The sequence below is a fragment of the Schistocerca serialis genome, chromosome 2 (genome assembly GCF_023864345.2).
Source record: "Schistocerca serialis cubense isolate TAMUIC-IGC-003099 chromosome 2, iqSchSeri2.2, whole genome shotgun sequence".
In the NCBI taxonomy this organism is placed as follows: Eukaryota; Metazoa; Arthropoda; class Insecta; order Orthoptera; family Acrididae; genus Schistocerca; species Schistocerca serialis.
This window is the reverse complement of record NC_064639.1, coordinates 350,961,515-350,986,467: the sequence shown is the minus strand read 5'-3', so window position 1 is coordinate 350,986,467 and position 24,953 is coordinate 350,961,515. Positions and strand designations below refer to the sequence as shown.

General features: G+C 43.9%; 1 protein-coding gene across 1 annotated transcript in view; it reads left to right on the top strand.

Annotated features, from left to right (window-relative positions):
* LOC126455977 (peroxidase-like) overlaps positions 1–24,953 on the top strand; it is a 136,207-nt gene that overhangs the window by 1,959 nt on the left and 109,295 nt on the right. Inside the window, exon 2 of the mRNA XM_050091733.1 lies at positions 12,687–12,839. Within this exon, the coding sequence (XP_049947690.1) occupies positions 12,687–12,839 (153 nt within the window). The remainder of the gene's footprint in view (positions 1–12,686; positions 12,840–24,953) is intronic.

Here is a 24,953-nt window from a genome sequence, read left to right as displayed (position 1 = left end):
ACAGGATATTTCCGTGGTGCTAATACAGGTATTAAGGGTGATAGAGAAGGGAAAATATAACAATTTGAGATCAGGAATCCTAGTATAGAAACGATTAAGTAGAAAGTTAAAAAGCCAATGACGTATGAGATAAGTCAGTCATTACGAATCCCCACGCTTAAAGTCCTTGATAAAAGGAGGGGGTTCCATCTCGTGGCCAGTTCTTTCACCTGATCAGATCTGCATCTATATCTGCGTGGGCAATTTGCATGACCCCGGTTTTTGTGATAAGTGAGTTCGATAAATTACCGCTGGTTAGGATCACACACACACCGTGCGAAGTGGCACGTGATACCCTGGACTCGCAGTGGTGAACTCGGCAATTCAAATACGTCCGGCAATGCAACTTAAACCGATGAGCCAAAATATTATGACCAACAGCATATCAGTGATTCTGTGTGGCATGGTTTCTACAAGTTCTTGATAGATCTCCGGAGGTACGTGGAACCGAATGTCGATGCACACATCACACAAATCCCATACATTTGAGAGCTCAGCGTTGGTGTCCCATAGAATCCATAATATGTCCCTTCGTGTTCAGAACAGGCGAATTTCGTGGCCAAAACATCAACGTTAATTCCTCAAACTACCGTTTCTCGATTCTGGCATTGTGACATGGACAACTTGCAACGATTTGCAGTGCATCTTGTCACTGTCACTTCTTACGACAGTTTCATTTGTTGCTTCTTGTTTACTGTTACTAGAAAGAAAGCCAGTAAGACGTCACGGTTTCCACACATTTTAGAGCTCACCACCATCGTCAGTATCGCTCTAACAACGATTTCTATCCTCCGTCGTCGGTTCTTTCTGTATGTATTTATTACCGGCGTAGGTCTGAGTTACGCTACCAACTATACGCGGAGAATAAGCAGCATAGGTTCATTAAAACCCAAATACTGGCTTTCTTGTCTCACAGTGTGGTGGATTCTTTCTCTCGGAATAACAAACCACTCGTCTCCTTGTGGTCCACTTTCACTTTTGCGGTCATCTGACCCGCAGCCACCGAACTACTACGTAATAAACACGCCTACACCGTTTTTTTTCGCTTCCTCGCACTAAATGCAGCTTGGCTATAATACGTTCTGTTCCTGACTTTGAAATTTACATAAATCAACTAACGGTAAACATATGGCTTCCCACACAGCAGCTCTACCTGCAGAATATAGCACCTTTAACAGGGTATTCATACTTACAATGCCACCAATGGCGAAAATTGAACTGACACAGCAGAAAATGTCAGACCAATGCAACACATATACATTACAATAAATTTAATTATAACTAATAATTCTACTGCAAGTACCTAGTGTAACAATATTCGAATAATATGGAATTAAAGTTTTTACTGTTTGTTTTAATACTGCGACACGTCCACAGTTATTGTATGAAACCTTAACGAGAAGTCATCGGATGAAGATATGGAAAAGCAAAGTGGACATCATCTTAAACAAGACGTTAATTTGAGGACAGAAGATAGTGACTGTACTTTCACTACACCGGCACTATTTCGAAATTACAAAAGTTTATTACCTGTTTATTCTTCACGTGTAGCACCTGTAGGACGTCCTTCAGTGCGCTGTAAATGTATTGTATGGAATCGTGTGGGGGTCTAAGAAACTCGACATGGACAGTGATATAGAACTCTAACACTTCTCCCAAAATATGTTTTCTGGACGATTTTCATAATAATAGGTAATGGACAGACAGGTCAAAAGTCTTCTATTTTAATTCCAATCTACTTACTGTGCAAGCTAAAACGATGGCTAAGGCACTGGATTTGCATCTGAAAGGAGTGGCGTCAAATCTCCGTCTGGCCAGCCAGATTTATATGAATGAGCGGTGTTTGTTCTTTAGGACATGTTAGAAAGAACAGATACCGTGCAGAATAGGCAGTTGTGGTATGTTTTATATAAATTTGAAGGTGCAGGGGAGAAACGAAAGGAAAGAGAAGGAATTATTGATGCCAGCTGCATCGGTACTTTATCTGGAATTATCGGCGATGAGTAAAAATGTGTCCATGGAACATGGAGAACATGGACGGGACTGCGGATAGGTGGCACTAGGTGGAAATGTGGGGCGGCCGAGAGGCATGCCGAATTAGTTTATTTATTTATTTATTTATTTATTGTTCCGTGGGACCACATTAAGGAGAAGTCTCCATGGTCATGGAACGAGTCAATACATGAAATTATAACACGATTGTAGAAACAGATAAAATGAAATATAAGAAACATATTCAGCTGACACGTCGTTGGTTTAAATAAAGAAAATCAAGAATGTAACACTGGAATTTGCTTAATTTCTTAGCTCTTCCAGGAGCTCCTCGACAAAATAGAACGAGTGAGCCATGAGGAAACTCTTCAGTTTAGACTTAAAAGCGTTTGGGCAACTACTAAGATTTTTGAGTTCTTGTGGTAGCTTATTGAAAATGGATGCAGCAGAATACTGCACAAGAGTCAAGGAAGTGCATTCCACATGCAGATTTAATTTCTGCCTAGTATTAACTGAGTGAAAGCTGCTAACTCTTGAGAATAAGCTAATATTGCTAACAACAAACGACATTAAAGAAAATATGTACTGTGAGGGCAATGTCAAAATTCCCAGGCTATTGAATAGGGGTCGACAAGAGGTTTTCGAACTTACACCACACATAGCTCGAACAGCCCGTTTTTGAGCCAAAAATACCCTTTTTGAATCAGAAGAATTACCCCAAAAAATAATACCATATGACATAAGCGTATGAAAATAGGTGAAGTAGACTACTTTTCGTGTTGAAATGTCACTTATTTCAGATACTGTTCTAATGGTAAATAAAGCGGCATTTAGTTTCTGAACAAGATCCTGAACATGGGCTTTCCACAACAGCTTACTATCTATCTGTACGCCTAGGAACTTGAACTGTTCCGTCTCGCTTATAACATGCCCATTCTGTCTGATTAAAATATCAGTTCTTGTTGAATTGTGAGTTAGAAACTGTAAAAACTGAGTCTTACTGTGATTTAGCATCAAATTATTTTCCACAAGCCACGAACTTATTTCATGAACTACATTATTTGATAATGTTTCAATATTACACACAAGATCCTTCACTACCAAACTGGTGTCATCAGCAAACAGAAATATTTTTGAATCACCTGTAATACTAGAAGGCATATCATTTATATAAATAAGAAACAGCAGTGGCCCCAGCACCGATCCTTGGGGAACGCCCCATTTAACAGTGCCCCATTGGGACTGAACATCATTACCACTCTCAATATTGCGGAGATTTACCTTCTGCTTTCTGTTCTTAAAGTAAGAGGCGAACCAGTTGTAAGCCACTCCCCTTACTCCATAATGTTCCAACTCTTGCAGCAATATTTTGTGATCAAAAGCCTTCGTTAAATCAAAGAAAACACCTAACGTTCGCAACCTTTTATTTAATCCGTCCAAAACTTCACAGAGAAAAGAGACTATAGCATTTTCAGTTGTTAAGCCATTTCTAAAACCAAACTGTACATTTGACAGCAAATTATGTGAGTTTAAATGCTGCAGTAACCTTGTATATACAACCCTCTCGATAACTTTAGCAAACACCGATGGCATAGAAATAGGTCTATAATTATCAACATTATCCCTGTCTCCCTTTTTATAAAGTGGCTTCACTACCGAGTACTTTAATCGGTCAGGAAACCGACCACTCCTAAAGGAAAAGTTACAGATATGGCTAAGTACTGGGCTAACATACATGGAACAATACTTCAGTATTCTGCTAGATACCCCATCATATCCATGAGAGATCTTGGTCTTTAGTGATTTAATTATTAACTCAATCTCCCTCTTGTCAGTATCATGGAGGAGCATTTCAGGTAACAGTCTCTGAACACTTTTTTCTAAGAGCACTATGTGATTCCCTGTTGGGACTAGGTTTCTATTTAGTTCACCTGCTATATTCAGAAAGTGATTATTAAATACTGTACATATATGCGACTTATCAGTAACACGGACATTCCCACTACGCACTGATTCTATATTCAGTGGCATTACTCCTGGCATCATGGTGTGGAGAGCCATCAGATATGAGTTCCAGTCACGGCTGGCAGTGGTTGAAGAAACTCTGAAGGCACAGTGGTGCATCACAGACTTCCTGCATCCTCATGTGTTACCAGCAGTTGGGCTAGGCAATTACTGTCCCGTGCGTAGGCTGCCGTTAACATCACAACACAAACAGCTTTGTTTGGATTGGTGCTGTGACTGTGAAGCATGGAGACTGCCGATGAATGGCATGAGACTGTGCTCAGCGATAAATCATGGTTGTGCAATAACCCTGACTACCATTGTTGGCAAGTATGCCAGCGACTCAGCTAGAGGTGCAATTCTCCCAATGTTTTGAACAGGCGCAGTGGCATTACTCCTGGCATCATGGTGTGGAGAGCCATCAGATATGAGTTCCAGTCACAGCTGGCAGTGGTTGAAGAAACTCTGAAGGCACAGTGGTGCACCACAGACTTCCTGCATCCTCATGTGTTACCTTTCATTTGACATAATCGTGGTGTGTTTTTTCAAATGGCTCTGAGCACTATGGAACTCAACATCTGAGGTCATCAGTCCCCTAGAACTTAGAACTACTTAAACCTAACTAACCTAAGGACATCACACACATCCATGCCCGAGGCAGGATTCGAACCTGCGACCGTAGCGGTCACGCGGTTCTAAACTGAAGCGCCTAGAACCGCACGGCCACACTGGCCGGCGTGGTGTGTTTTTTCAACAGGACAGTGCTCTCTACATGTGGCATGTGTATCTGTCAACTGTTTGCGTAATGTTAAAGTTCTCTTGTGGCCAGAAGATCAACAGATCTGTCGCTGATAGAACATGTGTAGAACCTGCTCCGCTGTCAACTCCGCCCCACTGCCAGTTTACAGTATACTGAGGAGTAGTGACAATAGTTGTGGGCCAGATAGCCTCAGGATAGGATAAATGGCTTTGTAACACCCTTCCAAACCGAATGAGTGCATGCATACAGGCCAAAATGAATGCATTGTGACACTGATAAGAGGGTTTATACTCCCGAGTTTTTTGTAAACTTGACTTGATTTTGTGATCAGTGAAATAAGATCACATACCATCACAATCAGTGTAGTTTTATTTGGTTTCCTTAACCCCATATGGATGTTTCACCTTTTTTGCCAGACAGTGTATCTGAGGAAACAAAACAACATAAAGTACTATATTTACTTTCTTGTAGCTAGAGCACCTTATTCTTTTATTTGTCATTAATTAAAAATGTTGCAAGCAAGTGCAATTATTTTGTCATTTGTTGTATTTATAAAGCAGTGTGTATATGTGTATGTGTAAATGTCCAAGATTTCTCCCAAATCCCTGAATCGATTTCAGCCAAAATTGGCACAGAAACAGCAGGCCTAATGAGTATCAGCTCTGTAGATTTTATAACCTTCTAGCTTCGATAGGAGCAGAGATACAAGCAAAAACACTTTTTTTCAGTCCCTGGCATATAGGCTGTACTGCACAACATGTGTTTTGTGTGGGAACGGTATTGGCCTGCCACATCAAACTGCTTTGTAGAGCAGCCTATATGTCATGGGCAAGAAATAGTTTTTTGGGCACTGACATGTAGGTTGCCCTGCATGACAGGCATGTTGTGTTGAATTGTTATTGGACTGTTTCACTGACCTAGTTGTACAGTGACCTCTATGTCAGGGGAAAATGAATGATTTTCAAGCCCGTGATGTGTAGCCTGCACTGCCTGACTGGTTTGTTGTGGTAATAGTATCAGCTGCTTTATTGAAATTTATTGCAGGCACTATACAATCCGACGAATATGGATGGGGTTAGCATGAGATAGGACGAGATGGACAGAATGAGAGGGAGGAGGAAGTGGACAGAGGGAGTGGACAAGGGGGAGGTGAATGAGGCAGTTGGAATGTATAGAGTGGTAGTGGGGAGTTGGGAAGGAAGAGGGGTAGGCAGAGATGGAAAGAGAGAGAGATGGAGGAGATTATGGTCAGAGAGAGGGGAGAGCAACATATGGTCAGAGAGAGGGAGTGGACGAAATGTACAAAGAGGTTGAGAGGAGAATATGCAGGCAGAGTGGGGAGGAAGAGATAGACAAATACAAGTTGGAGAATGAGGTTGACAGAGAGAGGAAGATGTGGTCACAGAGAGGGAGAGGAGTGTATCTAATGTATACGCCGGTAATGTCATGGGGAAAAGGCTAGTTAACTTATGTAATTGACAGAAATTAACGTCAAATATGAAGCTTAACTACATCCAGCACTAAATGAAACGGCGCCTAACATCAGATAAATCAGTCACTCACCACAATGTGAACTCTTGGACAAGCACCCTTTAGGTCGCTAAACATGAAGTTTTGGAGTGAAGTTCGGACAAGTGCGAAATTTTAGAGTAAAGTGAAGCTCACAATTCGACAGTGTTAGATAGGGTATGAAGCAGAGTAATTGTGTTCAGGAACAGCCGAAGTAGTTCGGAAGGAGGTTCAAGAAATTAATACTAATCTCAGTTTAAGAGGGGAATCATCAAGTTATCTGTGCTATTTTACTGACGACAGGCAAGAGAAACTGTATGTAATAAAAAGGATTGTACACTTTTATGTTTTCCATAGTTGGAACTTTGTGCAAAAGAATGCAGTTCCAAGTTAGTAACTAAGTTAGCGGAAAGGAAGGAAAATTAGTGTTTAATGTTCCATCGATGGGGAGGTCATTAGCGGTAGAGCACAAGCTCAGATAGCATAATGGTGGAGAAGGAATTTGGCCATAGGAATTATGCTGGCACTCGCCTTGAGTCTTTTGGGAAAAACTAAATCTGGATGTTATGCAAATTGAAGGTGGAAGGGGAAAGGAAAAGGACTACTGATGTCAGCTGCATCGGCACTTGATGTGGAATCAGTGGCGACGACTGAAAATGTGCGCTAAACCGTGATTCGAGCCTGTGATTTCCTGCTTACTAGCCAGTTGCATTAAACACTGCGCTGAGCACAGTCTGATGCCATTCATCGGCAGTCTCCATGCTTCCCAGTCACAGCACCAATCCAAACAAAGCTGTTTGTGTTGTGATGTTAACGGCAGCCTACGCACGGGACAGTAATTGCCTAGCCCAACTGCTGTTGGACCCAACCAATAGTGCAGAATGACACACACTGCTGCAGGGAGTCCATTACTTCTTCTCGGACGCTGGCGCAGATGTGAAGCGTTATTACACGATTCAACCAGCTGGCCAAATTGGGAGCCACAGTGAGGCCTCATTCAAACTCTGTCAGGTGCTGATAACGCTGTCTCATACGAGTATGCAGTATCTCCACGTCCTTCACAGTGATCGCTGTCAATGGCCCTTATATACCCCACCAGTTCTCGTACCAACACAAGAGAACAACACTAATGCGCTCTGATAGCCCTTCTACCTGTCACAGAAAACTGCATTCTAATCTTTTACATTCCCGTCAATGGTGTGTAAGTGCATAAAGTTACACTGACGTCCAACCATCTGGGTGCTTAATTTTTTTGTCAGGTAGTGTAGATCTGTATGGATCACAGATAGTTGTTTTTAATTACCCTTTAAAAGCACAATAATGAAACAGTTAATGTCGTTTCATCACACACTACGATCCAAAAGAAACTTTGGCATGCGCATTGTATTACTATCTCTGGGTCATTCTCCTAGCTTTTAAGATATTACTTGGTCGCAAAAGGAACATTATCAAGCGCATTTTTTATGGGAGTGCTATTGCACATTTCATTGATTGAGTGTCCGCAGCTCGTGGTCTTGCGGTAGCGTTATCGCTTTCCGCGCATGGGGTCTCGGCTTCGATTCCCTGCGGGGTCAGGGATTTTCTCTGCATCGAGATGACTGGGTGTTGTGTGTCCTCCATCATCATTTCATCATCACTGACTCGCAAGTCGCCGAAGTGGCGTCATCTAAAAAGGACTTGCAATACGGCGGCTGAACTCCCCCGCATGGGGCCTCCCGGCCAACAATGCCATACGATCATTTCATTTCATTGAGTGATAACAGCAGTGATTCCCACTGACTGTCTTCGCTTGTGACAATGAACAAAATCATACACGACTTCTCACCAGATGTTTAGTCGCTAGAAACAATGTGTCTTGCATGACAGCTAACACATAGTAGCCCATTCTCCCTGCAAAATTCGCTTCGTCCATACATCTGATTGGCCAATTCGAATTATTTGTCTCGCCAACTGAATTACTTTGTAACAACGTTTGCTGCTAAAGGGCACACGCATTCACCCTCCACCTCACAATTAAGTATGAATTACAGGGTTATCATGTAAAATCATATGGAAAGTTCTTTCTTAAAAGCATTCCTTGTACCGCCCAACTCCGGTCTTGTTTGCCGGCTCTCTTCACCTGGCTTTTATTTTGGAAATGTTCCAAGCCTGTAGGAAAAAGCAGGCGCTGGGTGTCCATCCGGCATGTCAAGACGCCTTAATACCACTAGGGGGCCGTCCCGAGGTGATGTTCACGGAAATCTGTCTGTCTTTTCAGATCTACGTAAATTGGCAGCATTTACCAGACCTTTCACATTTCGTCCAGATGACGGTGTTGGTGCCCAACAGAGTCTCTAATAATGTCGGACATGCCCATTACGAGCTCCACATAAAGGATGCTTGCCAAGATGAAGCCACCTCTACCTGGACGCCTTAGTTGACCATTGGACATACTTAATGCTCCTTTTCAGTCGGTACCAGTCTGAACACTTGAAAGAGATTGCGCTATTTCACTTGTGTGTGAAACCATTCGCTGACTTCGAAGATGTTGATTGTTGCTGAACATATTTCACACGATACAAAAGAGAGTGAACAAGCTATCACATTTCGTAGATTTGTTTCTAAAACAGCCAAGACGAGTACAACAACTTGAGGTGCGATGGTAAGGAAGTTGCTACCAGGAAGAGCCGTTCGTTCATTCGCTCTGTTCGTTTAAAAGTGGATGAAGCTAGCGTGGTGGCGAAGCCTGTTTGGTTATAGTGACAGAGTCGTCTGTGTACGTGTCGACTTCACAGCTGACGCAGAAGTTTGTGTTTGAAATGATTAGCATGTGTTTTTTGTTTCTTTTGTGATGATTATGTTCTTCCCACTTGTAAGGAGTGGTAAAATTTTGGGGCTGCAGAGACCCAGATCACATTGGCAAAGGAAAGATTTGGTCGGACAAGCCTGTTGTATGGTTGTGGATGGATATAATCTGCATGTGCGATCATATTATTTTCCTTCGGCCATATAGTATTAAAATTTAGTTTTTGTGACAGTTAAAAGATTAAAGTAATAGGTTTAAAAACAATAAAAACGATTCCTTTTGATATTTTGCTGTAAAACACAGATGACGATGGTATGACTGGTGCTGAGACGATGACAATGACCTATCTGGAAAGTTTATCTAGGTCAGCTGCCAGTAGATGATGCGTGGGTAGGAAGGAAGACAGGGTGGAACGGTGACGGGATATCGGACAATCCAGATGAAAGGGTCACTATTTCTGAGTGATGTTGGGCTGGGATTTGAGGTGTGTACATAGGGCTCAGAGTGGGAAGGAGCGAGGGTGGTTTAAAAGGCTGGGAGAGGTATTGTAGCCTTGATCAAAGGGGAGGACATAGAAAAGGACGTAGGCCTGTTGTTGGTGTGAATTATGGATCGGAAAGAGGAAATTACCTTCGTGTTGGATATAAAGGGTTTTAATGCATCTGATTTCTGCCTTGTCCCGTTTCATTGATACATTAACATGACGTTATACCGTCTCATCGAAAGAGGTATGTACGTAGACGCGCTGGTATCATTGGTGTACTGACTTGTACAACTCTCGTACAACGCAGTCGGTAGTTGCTATTTCATTTCAGACTGCTGTAAATCTGTTCGTGCAATCGCTACATGCTATTGGCTTAAGTAACACAATGCAAAAGTAATCGGGTGCATTTATAAGCGACGAACTTATTTTTGTGATGTCGCGGGTAGGCACAGTAAATTTCTTACTTTTACTTTGCATTCTGATTGAAAACGAACTTAGTTCCTTCTGGAGGGGTTTCAGTCGTGTGCCCCCGTGGACTGGAATATCCGGGCATTCTATTACTATCCATGGTCACACTAGAAACGAAACATCCCGCTCATTTTGTAAGAAGTCAGTTTGATTCTTTCACATCATTTCATGTATGTTATAAAGTGCCCTATTTCTTTTGTAATTACTTTTGAATTTCTATGTTGATTAATGGGTTTAATCTATGTCTCCTTATTCTGTAACAGGAGTGGTTTTCTAATAGAGCAAGTTAATAACAAATCTGGTGCCTATTTTTTCGAATATTCCTTTGTTTTTTTCCCTCAACCATGTGCCTAAGTAAACTCATAGTCTGCACAGGCCACACTATGATTCTATACCCTGTTTAATTGCACCAACACTCACAAATATCTTTAATATTTCTCAACACCACGATTGTTATCGTATTTTACATGATTTTCAGCATTTTTTTTAAAAAAAGCACTCCGTCTTCAGGCCACAAGTGGCCCATCGGGACCATCCGACCGCCGTGTCATCCTCAGGTGAGGATGCAGATAGGAAGGGCGTGTGGTCAGCACATCGCTCTCCCGGTAGTTATGATGGGTTTCTTTGAACGGAGTCGCTACTATAGGTCGAGTAGCCCCTCAATTGGCATCACGAGGCTGAGTGCACCCCGAAAAAGTTGCAACAGCGCACTGCGGCCTGGATGGTCACCCATCCAAGTGCCGACCACGCCCGACAGCGCTTAACTTCGGTGATCTCACGGGAACCGGTATATCCACTGCGGCTAGGCCATTGCCCTTCAGCATTTTTAGGCAAATAGTAAATGCAGCAACGCAGCCAGCACGCGCTGCAGTTCTGCACTCCTCAATGGTCAAAGAAAATCTCGTTTTGCGTTCAGTGTCAGTGTTTTTGTATTTAAGTAAGGTTCAGAGTTGTTTCAGATCATATAAATTGCATAAACATATACATTGCACGGACAGTTCCCTATAAGCCGATATCAATTATAATAAGAGTTCATAATCTTTGCAGGTTCACTTATCCCTTTCGTAGTACTAGTTAATCGTTTCCTTCTGAGACTCATGAGTGTTTTCCGTCGCGCTTGCGAAGGTTAACTGTCGTCGCCACATAAATTACAGGCTTCACTAGGGCTTGAGGGGGAAAACGGCTGATATGAGTTACAAATAGTTAAATTTTTTTCGAGTGGTTAAATAAATGGAGACAACTGTCAGCTTTCAGGATATGGAGGTATCTGGAAAATGGGAGGTATTAGTGTAGGTCTGGCAGCAGCCCTGGATTGCAGAGGATGGGATAGATAACTGGGCTATGATCATCGAATTTACAGGATGCATAGCACACGGAAGTGCCGCAACATGGCATGGACTCGACTAATGTCTGAAGTACTGCTGGAGGGAACTGACGTCATGAATCCTGTAGGACTGTCTATAAATCCGTAAGAGTACGAGGTGCTGGAGATCTCTTCTGAACAGTACGTTGCAAAGCATCCCAGATATGCTCGATAATATTTATGTCTGGGGAGTTTGGTGGCCAGCGGAAGTGTTTGAATTCATAAGAGTGCTCCTGGAGCCACTCTGTAGCAATTCTGGACGTGTGGGGTGTCGCATTGTCCTGCTGGAATTGCCCAAGTCCTTCGGAATGCAGATGATCAGACAGAATGCTTACGTAGGCGTCACCTGTCAGAGACGTATAAGGGATCCCATACCACTCCAACTGCACACGCCCCACACCATTACAGAGCCTCCACCAGCTTGAACAGTCTCCTGCTGACATGCACGGTTCATGGATTCATGAGGTTGACTCCATACCTGTACACGTCCATATGCTCGATACAATTTGAAACGAGACTCGTACGACCAGGCACCATATTTCCAGTCATCAACAGCCCAATGTCGTTGTTGACAGGTCCAGGAGAAGAATAAAGCTTTGTGTCTTGTAGTCATCAATGGTACACGAGTGGGCCTTCAGCTCCGAAATCCCATGATGATGATGTTTCGTTGAATGGTTCGCACGCTGACACTTGTTGATGGCCCAGTATTGAAAACTGCAGAAATTTGTGGTAGGGTTGCACTTCCGTCACGGTGAACGATTCTCTTTGGTCGTCGTCGGTCCCGTTCTTCCAGGATCTTTTTTCCGGCCGCAGCGATATCAGAGATTTGATGTTTCGCCGGATTCCTGATATTCACAGTACACTTCTGAAATGCCCATACGGGAAAATCTCCACTTCATCGCTGCTTCAGAGATGCTGTGTCCCATCGCTCATGTGCCGACTGTAACACCGCTTTCAAACTCACTTAAATCTTGATAATCTGCCATTGTAACAGCTGTAACCGATCTGACAAGTGCTAGAGCCTTGTTGTTTTATATAGATGTTGCTAATTCGCATGACTATACCAGTTTCTTTGGCGTTTCAGTGTACGTTGGAAAGGGCGAGGATAGGACAGATAAGGCTTTTAGGCTAGTTAATTGTGGAAGGATGCGAGTTAACAGTTTTGGTAAAAGACTAAAGTCGGATAGGGATGTGGCAGTACTTTTATGTAGCACAGGTAGTCACACCAACCTGATGTCGACTGGACGCATTTTCATAGTGCTGTCATCTGTTTGTGCCGCAGGAAGGGTTGTGTAACGGCGGCAGCAGTGGACGAGGCGTTCTCGCAGGCCCGTCGCGCCGTCGGATTGGACCGCCCTCCAAGGGAGCCCACGCCCGTCGCCCTGGACCTGCTTGGGGCTGCCCTCCACGAGACAACGCGACTGCTCGCCAACAGGTGAGGTTCTAAAACTTGTGCAAGTCTAACGCAAGACAGAAAATTGATGTTTTAACAGCTTCTTTCTTTGTGTTGGCCCAGTAAGGTCTTTAATTCAACGCAGGTTTATCATCATAATATTTGTGTCCGCCTCCGGTAGCTGAGTGGTAGGAGCGCCGTGGTCCTGTGGTTAGCGTGAGCAGCTGCGGAACGAGAGGTCCTTGGTTCAAGTCTTCCCTCGATTGAAAAGTTTACTTTCGTTATACCGGCACGGTAGCTCAGCGTGTTTGGTCAGAGAGCCGGTTGGCCTCTGTAGTAAAAAAAGTGAGTGGAAGGATCAACAAACGAACTTGAACGGATGTCATTGTGACGTCCGCAACGACCAAACACAACGATCAACAACGAAAAAAAAAAAAAAATGTGGTCAGCGCGACAGAATGTCAATCCTAGGGGCCCGGGTTCGATTCCCGGCTGGGTCGGAGATTTTCTCCGCTCAGGGACTGGTTGTTGTATAGTCCTACTCATCATCATTTCATCACCATCGACGCGCAAGTCGCCCAAGTGGCGTCAAATCAAAAGACTTGCACCTGGCGAATGGTCTACCCGATATGAGGCCCTAGTCACACGACATTTACATTTATCATAATATTTGTAACTGGCGACCTCTATCTATGAGCTGTGAGTAAAGGTTTTATTTTCTTTTTCTAACGGAATAGGTACCAAGATATCCAGCGATCAACAGTTCAACAATACTACCAGGGACGTTCGATAGCTAATGCAACACATCTTTTCCTGAAACCAGATTGGTTTTATTCAGGATTCTAATTTAAAATATAATTCCCCACTCTTTTCGCTACAAAACCCTATTTTTCAACACATTCTCCGTTCAGTGTGACGGTCGTAGGGGCCTGTATGCCGGCATGGCACCACGAATCATCCAAATACTGCGGAGTACATCTGTCTCTGGGTCTTAGACCGTAGGCAGAAAGGCCGATTACCATCAGAATGTCCGCCCCCAGTTAATTTGGTTGCAGGGGACCATTTGTTCTCGGAAGAGGCACACAGTCTGCGAGGATCTGAAGTTACAAAACTGCTGGGAGACGCCCCCTCGGCCTCAGTTCGCTGCAATACTTGGTAGTTGTTATAACGTGCTCGAAGGATATCCGTCCATGATTAAGCTGAAAATTCGCGATTTTCAATGCGAAGAATTACCTTCAAGCTATCTACAGTGTTAGAGCTGTAATCTTTGTCGCACTGACTCAGACGTGGTATTTACTGGAATTAAGGAAAACGTGGAAGGGAGGACCCACCAATATAACTTTCTTTTAGCACAACCTGTTTACTTAACAATATATAAACATAAATTTTGTTTCTCTTTACAAAATTAACAAATTTGTAAAATGAATAAGCTTTTGCAGGAGAAATCGAAACAAGAACAACATGACAGTAGTTACTAGGCGACCGGACCTGCAGCCCGCCCGTTATCGGGTGAAACAGCGATGTTTACTATCGCGCTGGACACAGTCTATCTTATTAAATGCCCTTCCGCAACACATGAAAACTGTAACAGCAATATTGGTGGCAAGAGTGTTTCAATTACTCAAACAGATGACGTAATTTTTAATTTAGAAACTGTATGTCGAAAGGTTCGGGGTCAAGATACGCACCTATGTTTAAAGATTAAACAGAATAGGAAACAATTAGGACAATGGTAAGGCTTACTTCAAAGCAAGCAACTTCTTAATATCAATCGGCAGCCAAGGTGCGACTGGATCCCAACTCGTCCCTTTTGACAATCTTACTCTGAGTAAAGCCCTGGTGACAGTTGGCTGTTAATATTTTAAAAGTTAAACTGATTGTCAATTATGGAGACCGCTCTGAAGGAACGTTTTAAAACATTACTTGTGAACACTTATTACAAGAGAACTCACTCGACGGAACCACAAGATCCAGTTAAAAATACACCCATAATGGCCCGGTCTTTCAAAGACAGCAACGCGCAGCTTAGTACAACAGTTTGTTCAAATTATAACTAATGCAATTACGAGGGCAGTTCAATAAGTAATGCAACACATTTTTTTTTCTCGGCCAATTTTGGTTGAAAAAACCGGAAATTTCTTGTGGAATATTTTCAAACATTCCCGCTTCGTCTCGTATAGTTTCATTGACTTCCGACAGGTGGCAGCGCTGTACGGAGCTGTTAAAATGGCGTCTGTAACGGATGTGCGTTGCAAAGAACGGGCAGTGATCGAGTTTCTTTTGGCGGAAAACCAGGGCATCTCAGATATTCATAGGCGCTTAAAGAATGTCTACGGTGATCTGGCAGTGGACAAAAGCACGGTGAGTCGTTGGGCAAAGCGTGTGTCATCATCGCCGCAAGGTCAAGCAAGACTGTCTGATCTCCCGCGTGCGGGCCGGCCGTGCACAGCTGTGACTCCTGCAATGGCGGAGCGTGCGAACACACTCGTTCGAGATGATCGACGGATCACCATCAAACAACTCAGTGCTCAACTTGACATCTCTGTTGGTAGTGCTGTCACAATTGTTCACCAGTTGGGATATTCAAAGGTTTGTTCCCGCTGGGTCCCTCGTTGTCTAACCGAACACCATAAAGAGCAAAGGAGAACCATCTGTGCGGAATTGCTTGCTCGTCATGTGGCTGAGGGTGACAATTTCTTGTCAAAGATTGTTACAGGCGATGAAACATGGGTTCATCACTTCGAACCTGAAACAAAACGGCAATCAATGGAGTGGCGCCACACCCACTCCCCTACCAAGAAAAAGTTTAAAGCCATACCCTCAGCCGGTAAAGTCATGGATACAGTCTTCTGGGACGCTGAAGGGGTTATTCTGTTCGATGTCCTTCCCCATGGTCAAACGATCAACTCTGAAGTGTATTGTGCTACTCTTCAGAAATTGAAGCAACGACTTCAGCGTGTTCGTAGGCACAAAAATCTGAACGAACTTCTCCTTCTTCATGACAACGCAAGACCTCACACAAGTCTTCGCACCCAAGAGGAGCTCACAAAACTTCAGTGGACTGTTCTTCCTCATGCACCCTACAGCCCCGATCTCGCACCGTCGGATTTCCATATGTTTGGCCCAATGAAGGACGCAATCCGTGGGAGGCACTACGTGGATGATGAAGAAGTTATTGATGCAGTACGACGTTGGCTCCGACATCGACCAGTGGAATGGTACCGTGCAGGCATACAGGCCCTCATTTCAAGGTGGCGTAAGGCCGTAGCGTTGAATGGAGATTACGTTGAAAAATAGTGTTGCGTAGCTAAAAGATTGGGGAATAACCTGGTGTATTTCAATGCTGAATAAAACAACCCCTGTTTCAGAAAAAAAAATGTGTTGCATTACTTATTGAACTGCCCTCGTACAATCAAAGAACTTAACCGTTTAACATCTAAATCTAAACACAAGACCCTTTTTGTTTAGCGGTAACCTGTGCCTTAGTACAATTGTTCCGACTGTATTTATGACCAGCAGCCGATTCATTAGAACATTAATGATCGGGTATAAACCAGAAAGAAAGGCAGTGTAATATCGGAACAAATTTTAAAACGACAACTAGTGTCTAGTACAATACTACGGCCTATATTTACGACGAAAGAGCCGACCGAGTAAACCTCTGAGGGTCGAGCACAAACCAGAAAATAATTAGGAGCTCAGGTAGACAATGACACAAATCATCGCGAGGACTATAGAATGTTACTCGCCTTTACCAGCAAGCAGTTTCATCGATCCTCGGTGCGTCGCGGAGGTTACTGAGTGGGCCGGCCGCGGTGGGCATGCTGTTCTAGGCGCTTCAGTCCGGAACCGCGCGACTGCTACGGTCGCAGGTTCGAATCCTGCCTGGGGCATGGATGTGTGTGATGTCCTTAGGTTAGTTAGGTTTAAGTAGTTCTAAGTTCTAGGGGAGTGATGACCTCAGATGTTAAGTCTCATAGTGTTCAGGGCCATTTGAACCATTTGGTTACTGAGTGGTGCCGATGAAAGCCAGGTAGAAGAGGGCAGCCAGGCCACGAGCGGTCGTCCGACACGAATGCTGCCAACCAACCGACGGGATGTCGACCTGCTGTTTGTCGTCGGCGCTGACCCGGGTGATGCACTACAGTATTTTCGCTGTGCGCAGGCCCTCCCTGCATAGCTCGTGGCTTCGGCCGCTCGGACCGCGTGACCACCTCTTGTCGCGACGCTACCGCCAATCCTCAAAATCCGTGCCTCCTCCTTTCGGTCCAGCGGACCCGTATATATTAGAGATGGGGGATCCGCTCCTGAACTAATTCATAGAGTTGAATCTTTCAAAGGAGTGAACAATCAGTGATTCAGAAGAAAAGAACGGTAGCTCCAAACGTTTCCCACAGCAGAGAGAGAGAGAGAGAGAGAGAGAGAGAGAGAGAGAGAGAGAGAGAGAGTCGGAGCAGGTCAGCGGGGCCTCTGCCGGTCAGAGCACACAGTACGCCACGCAACACAGCCGGCGCCGGCCTCTGCCCTGCTTCTGCCTTGGCTGCCTGCATTGTGCAGTGCCCCATTGGATTTTGTTTCACATATGCCGTGCCCCCTCTGTGCTTCCTCTGCCGCGTGCGGTGTCTGGCGCACCTTAACTTCGCATAGCACTCCGTCGGCGATCGTTTCAGTCGCACGTCCTGCCCTCTGGGCGGTTGGTGCGAGCAACAGGACAGAGAGCCTCCTAGCGGAGAACATAAGAACTACTTGCAACAACCTGCTCGCAAGAGAGCGGACGATTTGTCTCGGAGCGGGTGACTGGTGGCCGCTCACCGCTCCCCCCACCCTCGGAACTCGCCCGCTCAACGCTCACCCCACCGTTCTCGACTCTAGCCAGAGCGTTGAGCAAAGCAACTCAGGTGTCACTCTGCTCTCTGCGGTCTTAGCTCACGCAGTAATACAGCTCGCGGCTCCATCTGCTTGACTCAGCGCCTCTGCATCGGAGTTCGTCTCTACTGGATATTGTTCTTCGTACTAATACCGCTACGTATATTACATAATTATGTTATGTATACATCATTTGTTTTTATTTTATTTTTATTTGTTTAAACTGATCAGATTAGGTTCCTGACGGCTCCTCTTACTATAGGATTTTTTATTATGATCACTCGAATTTACACTTTAATTACGAGCGAACCGATAAACATATAGCAAAAGTGATACACCAATATTTTCCTTGTTTTATTCTGCAGAAGGCTATATGCAGCACTTTGGTCTTACAGTCAAATTTATATATTTTTTTCTTATTGTAGTACGGATTTTGCGATTTTAGGCGTCTTCGGAAGGAAATGTTCACTTTAAAAATATATGGCTTGCGATGTATTTGTACGAGGTTAATGAAATTTTAATACATTATAGCCAAATATATTGTTAATGTAAATCTCAAGTTACAACATTTTCCGATAACCCAAAAAACCACGATAGTGCAAAATAAATCAATAATCAAAAACTTTGTTATATCGTGGAAATTTCAATAAACAATACAAAATTCTTACTCATTATCTGTGTTACTTCAAAATAGGATCAAATAAGATCAAAATACAGGTATAGTACTGGAATAAACCAAGTTTAAAGGGCAAAGTGCCTTCCATTTATTTTCTGTTGTGAATGAGTGGTGAGTCATGAAAAAGAGCTAGTTCATTTCAGGGAGTGAACAGTTCTGATCCAATCTCTGAAAAGAACAGTTTTGCCCATCTCTAGTATATATATCGGCAAGCAAGACCTTTGGAGGACACAACCCACAGATACGAACTCTTCCTCATAAATATTGGCAATATGCCGCAAGAGGGATAGTCTGTACTACCCTCGAGCTAGTGGTGCCAGACAGAACAATCTACTAACTTAATGGCGCCACGGTCCACTGATGTTGTCTGCGTGACCGCAACAAGTGTCTACTCATCGCTCATTACCTTCGTTTGTGATTCAAAACAGGGAGATTCTTCTCTAATGTACTGTATCAATACTCGCTCTTATGGCTGGACTAAATGTCAGTTTTTTCCTTGTGTTTTATGTGTTTTCACGCACTGTTGGCTTGTCCCACAGCAAGCCTGTCGATTGCCTGTGTAGTCCAAAATTGTGAACTGGCAAGTTCCACCCTTCTCTGTAACAAGGCTGCCCTACATTTCTCTCGTATTTCTATGGGCTTTCAATGTTCTATCCAATTTTACTTGAGCTGTCTGACTTTTACTGTCTGTAGTGTCCCCCTGTTCCATTAATTAATCAAAAAATGGTTCAAATGGCTCTGAGCACTATGGGACTTAACTTCTGAGGTCATCAGTCCCCTAGAACTTAGAACTACTTAGACATAGCTAACCTAAGGACATCACACACATCCATGCCCGAGGCAGGATTCGAACCTGCGACCGTAGCGGTCGCGCGGTTCCAGACTGTAGCGCCTAGAACCGCTCGGCCACAACGGCCGGCCCTTAATTAATCAACTAATTTTAATAAGCAGTCTAAATCCCAGATAGACGTGAAGGAGCTCGCTGCCACCTCGGTCCAGGGAGCATAATACTATCAGGCGAGGTCACTGTAATCTGATGGTACAGACGATGGATACAGCCAGAACACATCGCTTTCACTATCCATACGAAGCCTGCCTTCCCCCCCCCCCCCCCCATTTACAAAGTGGCAGGCTATAATTCCCAATGCCCGCATCTCGTGGTCGTGCGGTAGCGTTCTCGCTTCCCACGCCCGGGTTCTCGGATTCGATTCCCGGCGGGGTCAGGGATTTTCTCTGCCTCGTGATGGCTGGGTGTTGTGTGATGACCTTAGGTTAGTTAGGTTTAAGTAGTTCTAAGTTCTAGGGGACTAATGACCATAGATGTTAAGTCCCATAGTGCTCAGAGCCATTTATAATTTCAAATGTTATGAGTTCTATCCCCAGTTGGTCTTCAGTTTTCCTTCACATTCACCTCTTGAAATGCTTTGCGTATATGAAAAATTCCGAGTAACATCGAGGTTCGGAGTCAACGTTAAGCTGTAAGTCCCTCTAATAACTGGTGTGCATTTTTCACTTGCATATTTTAGTATTTTGGCATATAAATGCATACGTATTTAAAGAATTATTACTGTATAAAAACAGACCCCTAGCCAGGATACGCTGCAGTCATCGGTCAGTGATCAGGTGATTAACTGACAGTGTGTGATAGTGTGATTCCCAAACTTTCAGAAATGTTTTCAGATCCTATTCTTTGATGGCTGAAGAAATGAGCCAGTCGTTATATGGTTGGAATACTGTAGCGATTTACGTGGTTACTTTGCAATGACTTATTTTATATCCTTCCTTGCATCGCCTTTAACATGAGGAATGTGTAACAGAAAGACAGAAGAGGGGGAAATTAAGGACAGAACAAGCAGACAACTACAGCAAATGTCTCAAGTCGTTTTTGGGAATTACCCGAACAAGTAATTCGTCATTAGTGAAACCTGCTGAACTGCCTAAGCTTCCAGATGATGCTACATCAAAACCTGTAGGCGAAGCTTGCAGCAAAATGGATTTCTGTAAGTCCTCTTGTGAATAGGCTTCGACTGAAGATTCCAATAAGACCTTGGACAGTGCCGCCGCAGACTATGGCTTCCTAAGTGAATAATTTCCAACAGCTGAAACGACTGAATAAACTAGTGGCAAGAATCTTGGGAAACTTAAGCATCTCATATCAGATGTTTTGCCACAGAATGACATAGAACTATAGACGTTTCTCAAAGAAACCAACTGAGGGCTGAAGTCGTGAAGTATGGTTGGAAGTCCTTCATTCAGACAATATTAGTCAACAAGTAAACGATCAATGAACAAACAGTAGTTCAAGGGAAACCTGTGTGGTGTAATCTCTGTCCAAAGAATCGGGATTCAGAATGTGTTGCCTTTTGTCCTCCAAGTCGGATCCCTTGTCCATTCTGGAGCAGCAGGATAGACTTACTCAATGGAAATTATTTGAAATAATGTTTTTTTTTTCACGAGGTGAGCAATCGATTCTTGATCAGACACATCTGGAACACATGTCGTAAGTTGTCAGATTCTTAGAATTAGATTTTGCGGATGAGACTACACGTATTCACGAGTCTTTTCTGGGTTTCACCGAATAAGCTGGAGAGACGCTGAAATCCTTGCGAATGACATCTAAAGCCGACTGGGAAATGACGGAATGGATATTAAAGGCTGTAGGTCACAGCGCTTCAATTACAGTTAGTCAAAAGAACGGAGTGAATCGACGGATCGAAGACTAAAGTAATAATCAGGCTGTCTTTGTGTACTATGATAATGACTCAAGTTAAGATATATCGTTCTTTGAAACCATGTAAGCTCTATCTTTCCTTCTCTCGCTCGACATAGTGCCTGGAGGTATTTAGAAAAAGGAACGCCTGCAATCTTCTCGTCTGACTCCGAGACCAGGAGGGGAAGCTACGCATCCTACCAGGCAGTGTCCTGCAAACATAGGTTCTGTTTCTAGAGGACATGACAGAAGATAACCTGAGACAAGGGATCCGAATCAACTGGACAGCCACATGCTGAATAATGGTTTAAACACGCTGCTGGGATACTGGTACGGAATTCTCATACACACAGACAGAGTTAATAAAATGCTCCATCATTCTTCGATTATTTCCACTACCCTAGGCTTGGTCGGAATGCTCCACGAGACAATTTGCGGAGTTAGGAGGGAGGAGTTAGTGGCTAAATTACTTCAGGAAAGACTGGCGAAGGGTGGGAACACTTAAAGCACCCAGAAACGTTGTCAAACATGAGCGTTCTGGTGGTCCATTTGTTATGGACTGGGAAGGCATAACGTTGCCTGGGCATACTGATCTCAAAATCTTTGAACACGGTACACTCACCGTTACTGTTACACGGCCTCCTTCGCCATCTGCGACTTACATTCGGCCCTGTCTTCATTTTTATGGATGAAATTGCGCGACCGCATCGAACAACGTAAGTGAAGGAGCAGGTACAGGATCCACGCCTCCTACTGTATGGAAGTGGTCTATTATGTAGGAAACTAATTTCACATATAGCGTTCTTGGAGTTTTCACAGTTTTAAACTTCGCCGTTCGCTACATCACGAATTTTAAAGCGAGAGAACTTCGTTCCTTTTTCTTCGTTTTAGGACAATTTTGGTGTCGAATTGAATTTGCTCAAGAAATATGAATACTTCTGGTCGGCAGGGGTAGATCTGACTATTGAACTTGCCGTGGAAATGTTCCCAAGCATTTGTGCTTCTCTGTCTACTGCAACTGACCTCTACTCACATGGATGAACGAAAGAGTGCTTTACGTTCTATACAAGTATCAAGTAGTAATCGCAAAACGATTGTAGTTTTTCCGACACATGCATCGCTGACATTAAGTCCTCAGAAAAACAGCCACCAGCCGTATCAGAGTCAAGAACTGGCAAACGAAATATATAGGACAAAAACTTTCCGATTTCATTCCTGGAATAATAGTCGTGAGCAAATCTCATTGTTTGTATCTTTCACCACTAGCTCTGTGTTACATAAAATGTATGTCCTTGGATTCTTACAGCAGTATGCACTTCCCTTTCGAACTTTCATAAACCGTCCTTCAAAGTATGAAAATTTTTTGGAGGGAGATAATTTCAGGTATAGATTCTTACATTTATCAATAACTGTTGAATAGACAGGCTGATAAGATGCTTTCCATCGTTCAACAAAGACGTACCTACCAACTAGAATGTAATGGCCATTAAGAAGCCCAAGGATTGTAAATAGTTGACGACAAACTTTATGGAATACTCGAAAGTTCTGTCAACATATATTTTGTCACAATAACTATGTATCTCCAGATCTTCGGCTTCACACAATATTACAACTATTGTCAACATCATTATGTACTAACAACTCCGCCTCGCGTGTAGTTTTCACACTTAATGTGTTCTGACCAACATGAACATTCTGAATACTAGTAAGTAATTGCAACGGAATTTTACGCCTTGCATTGTAAATCTATTTACGTAAACTGTCGACTTCTTTGATGTTTGTTTCTCCCGTGTGTTCTCGTATTAGTTGATTATACAGGGTACTCTGTTGCCCCTACCACTGTCGTTGTATGCAACCCGCGACGTTATATCTAGCCTTCAAAAAACATGGTCGAGATTTTTATATTCTCTCCCTTGCTACGTTCAAACTATTAGCCCTACAGGTAAATGAAAAGGACCTTTTTTGTAGGAATTTGCTGCGGGACATCGTGGCAACGTCGCAGATCTCCTCGCCAGAATCTGCTCCATGTTCGAAGAGCGAGTACACTTTAAAAATAAGGTCCCTTCCATCTTCGTGAACACTTGGGGCCTTCTAGGTGTTTCAGCCATTGTGGCAAAACTCACAGAACATACACAATACCACAGAAATCAGTCAATCATAAAACACGAAACGCTCAAATATAACGGAAGCTTAACCAATACGGAACGCGGAAAACAGACTGAGCGCTAATTGGCTAGCTGTGCAGCTCTCTACTGTGCATCCCGGGCACAGAGGCCATAACCGCTTTCGCGTACTATAGCACAGGGGGGAAAGGGCATGTGATAAATTTGATGGCTCTGAAGTATGCGGGATTGAGTGTAATGACTGCGATAAATATTACATAGGCCAAACCGGTCATTCTCTTAAAATGAGGTTTAAGGAGCATTCATAGCCACGTAAGAAAACTGCTTTGCGAAACCAATTATCAGAAACTGATCATTCTATAGGGAGCATTGAGAATAATAAGTGTTTTCTCCACAGGATGCAAAGGGATCGCATTCTCAATTTATTAGAAGGGCTTGAAATGTATAAAGCGAGAAAACAAAAGCCATCAAAAGTGTTCGATGGGCAGAGCGATTTTGTACCTTGTGCTTACTTTGCTTCGTTTGACAGTGGTCTACTTTAATCCCCGAACGCCTCTCTCCTATATACATATTTCATGAGTTATCAAGCCTCTTTAGTTATCGAATCTTCACCATTCTCATGTAACACCGGAAGCTGAATATTTATAAACTTTAAATTGCGAGTATTTACATTTATGAATGACATTCAACTGATTTTTTAACAATGTTCGGCAGGTTTCTATTTGTAACATCGCAAGCCTAAGATGTACAAGGTATGGTGTTTTGACATTATTTTCTGGGAACGGCGTCTCGCACGGTACTGGGGTCCCTCTGCTGGTTAAGTTCCTCTGAGCACTTCTCGCCTTAGCGATAATCTGGCGGTTGCGCTGACAGAGGGCACTGATTACTTAATACAGTCTCTTTTCATTCATTTGGCTTCTTTCCCTATTTATTTCATCATTTTATAATATCCTGCAAATTCTGTAAGCTTGTTGTTAAGTATGTCTTTATACACTCCTGGAAATGGAAAAAAGAACACATTGACACCGGTGTGTCAGACCCACCATACTTGCTCCGGACACTGCGAGAGGGCTGTACAAGCAATGATCACACGCACGGCACAGCGGACACACCAGGAACCGCGGTGTTGGCCGTCGAATGGCGCTAGCTGCGCAGCATTTGTGCACCGCCACCGTCAGTGTCAGCCAGTTTGCCGTGGCATACGGAGCTCCATCGCAGTCTTTAACACTGGTAGCATGCTGCGACAGCGTGGACGTGAACCGTATGTGCAGTTGACGGACTTTGAGCGAGGGCGTATAGTGGGCATGCGGGAGGCCGGGTGGACGTACCGCCGAATTGCTCAACACGTGGGGCGTGAGGTCTCCACAGTACATCGATGTTGTCGCCAGTGGTCGGCGGAAGGTGCACGTGCCCGTCGACCTGGGACCGGACCGCAGCGACGCACGGATGCACGCCAAGACCGTAGGATCCTACGCAGTGCCGTAGGGGACCGCACCGCCACTTCCCAGCAAATTAGGGACACTGTTGCTCCTGGGGTATCGGCGAGGACCATTCGCAACCGTCTCCATGAAGCTGGGCTACGGTCCCGCACACCGTTAGGCTGTCTTCCGCTCACGCCCCAACATCGTGCAGCCCGCCTCCAGTGGTGTCGCGACAGGCGTGAATGGAGGGACGAATGGAGACGTGTCGTCTTCAGCGATGAAAGTCGCTTCTGCCTTGGTGCCAATGATGGTCGTATACGTGTTTGGCGCCGTGCAGGTGAGCGCCACAATCAGGACTGC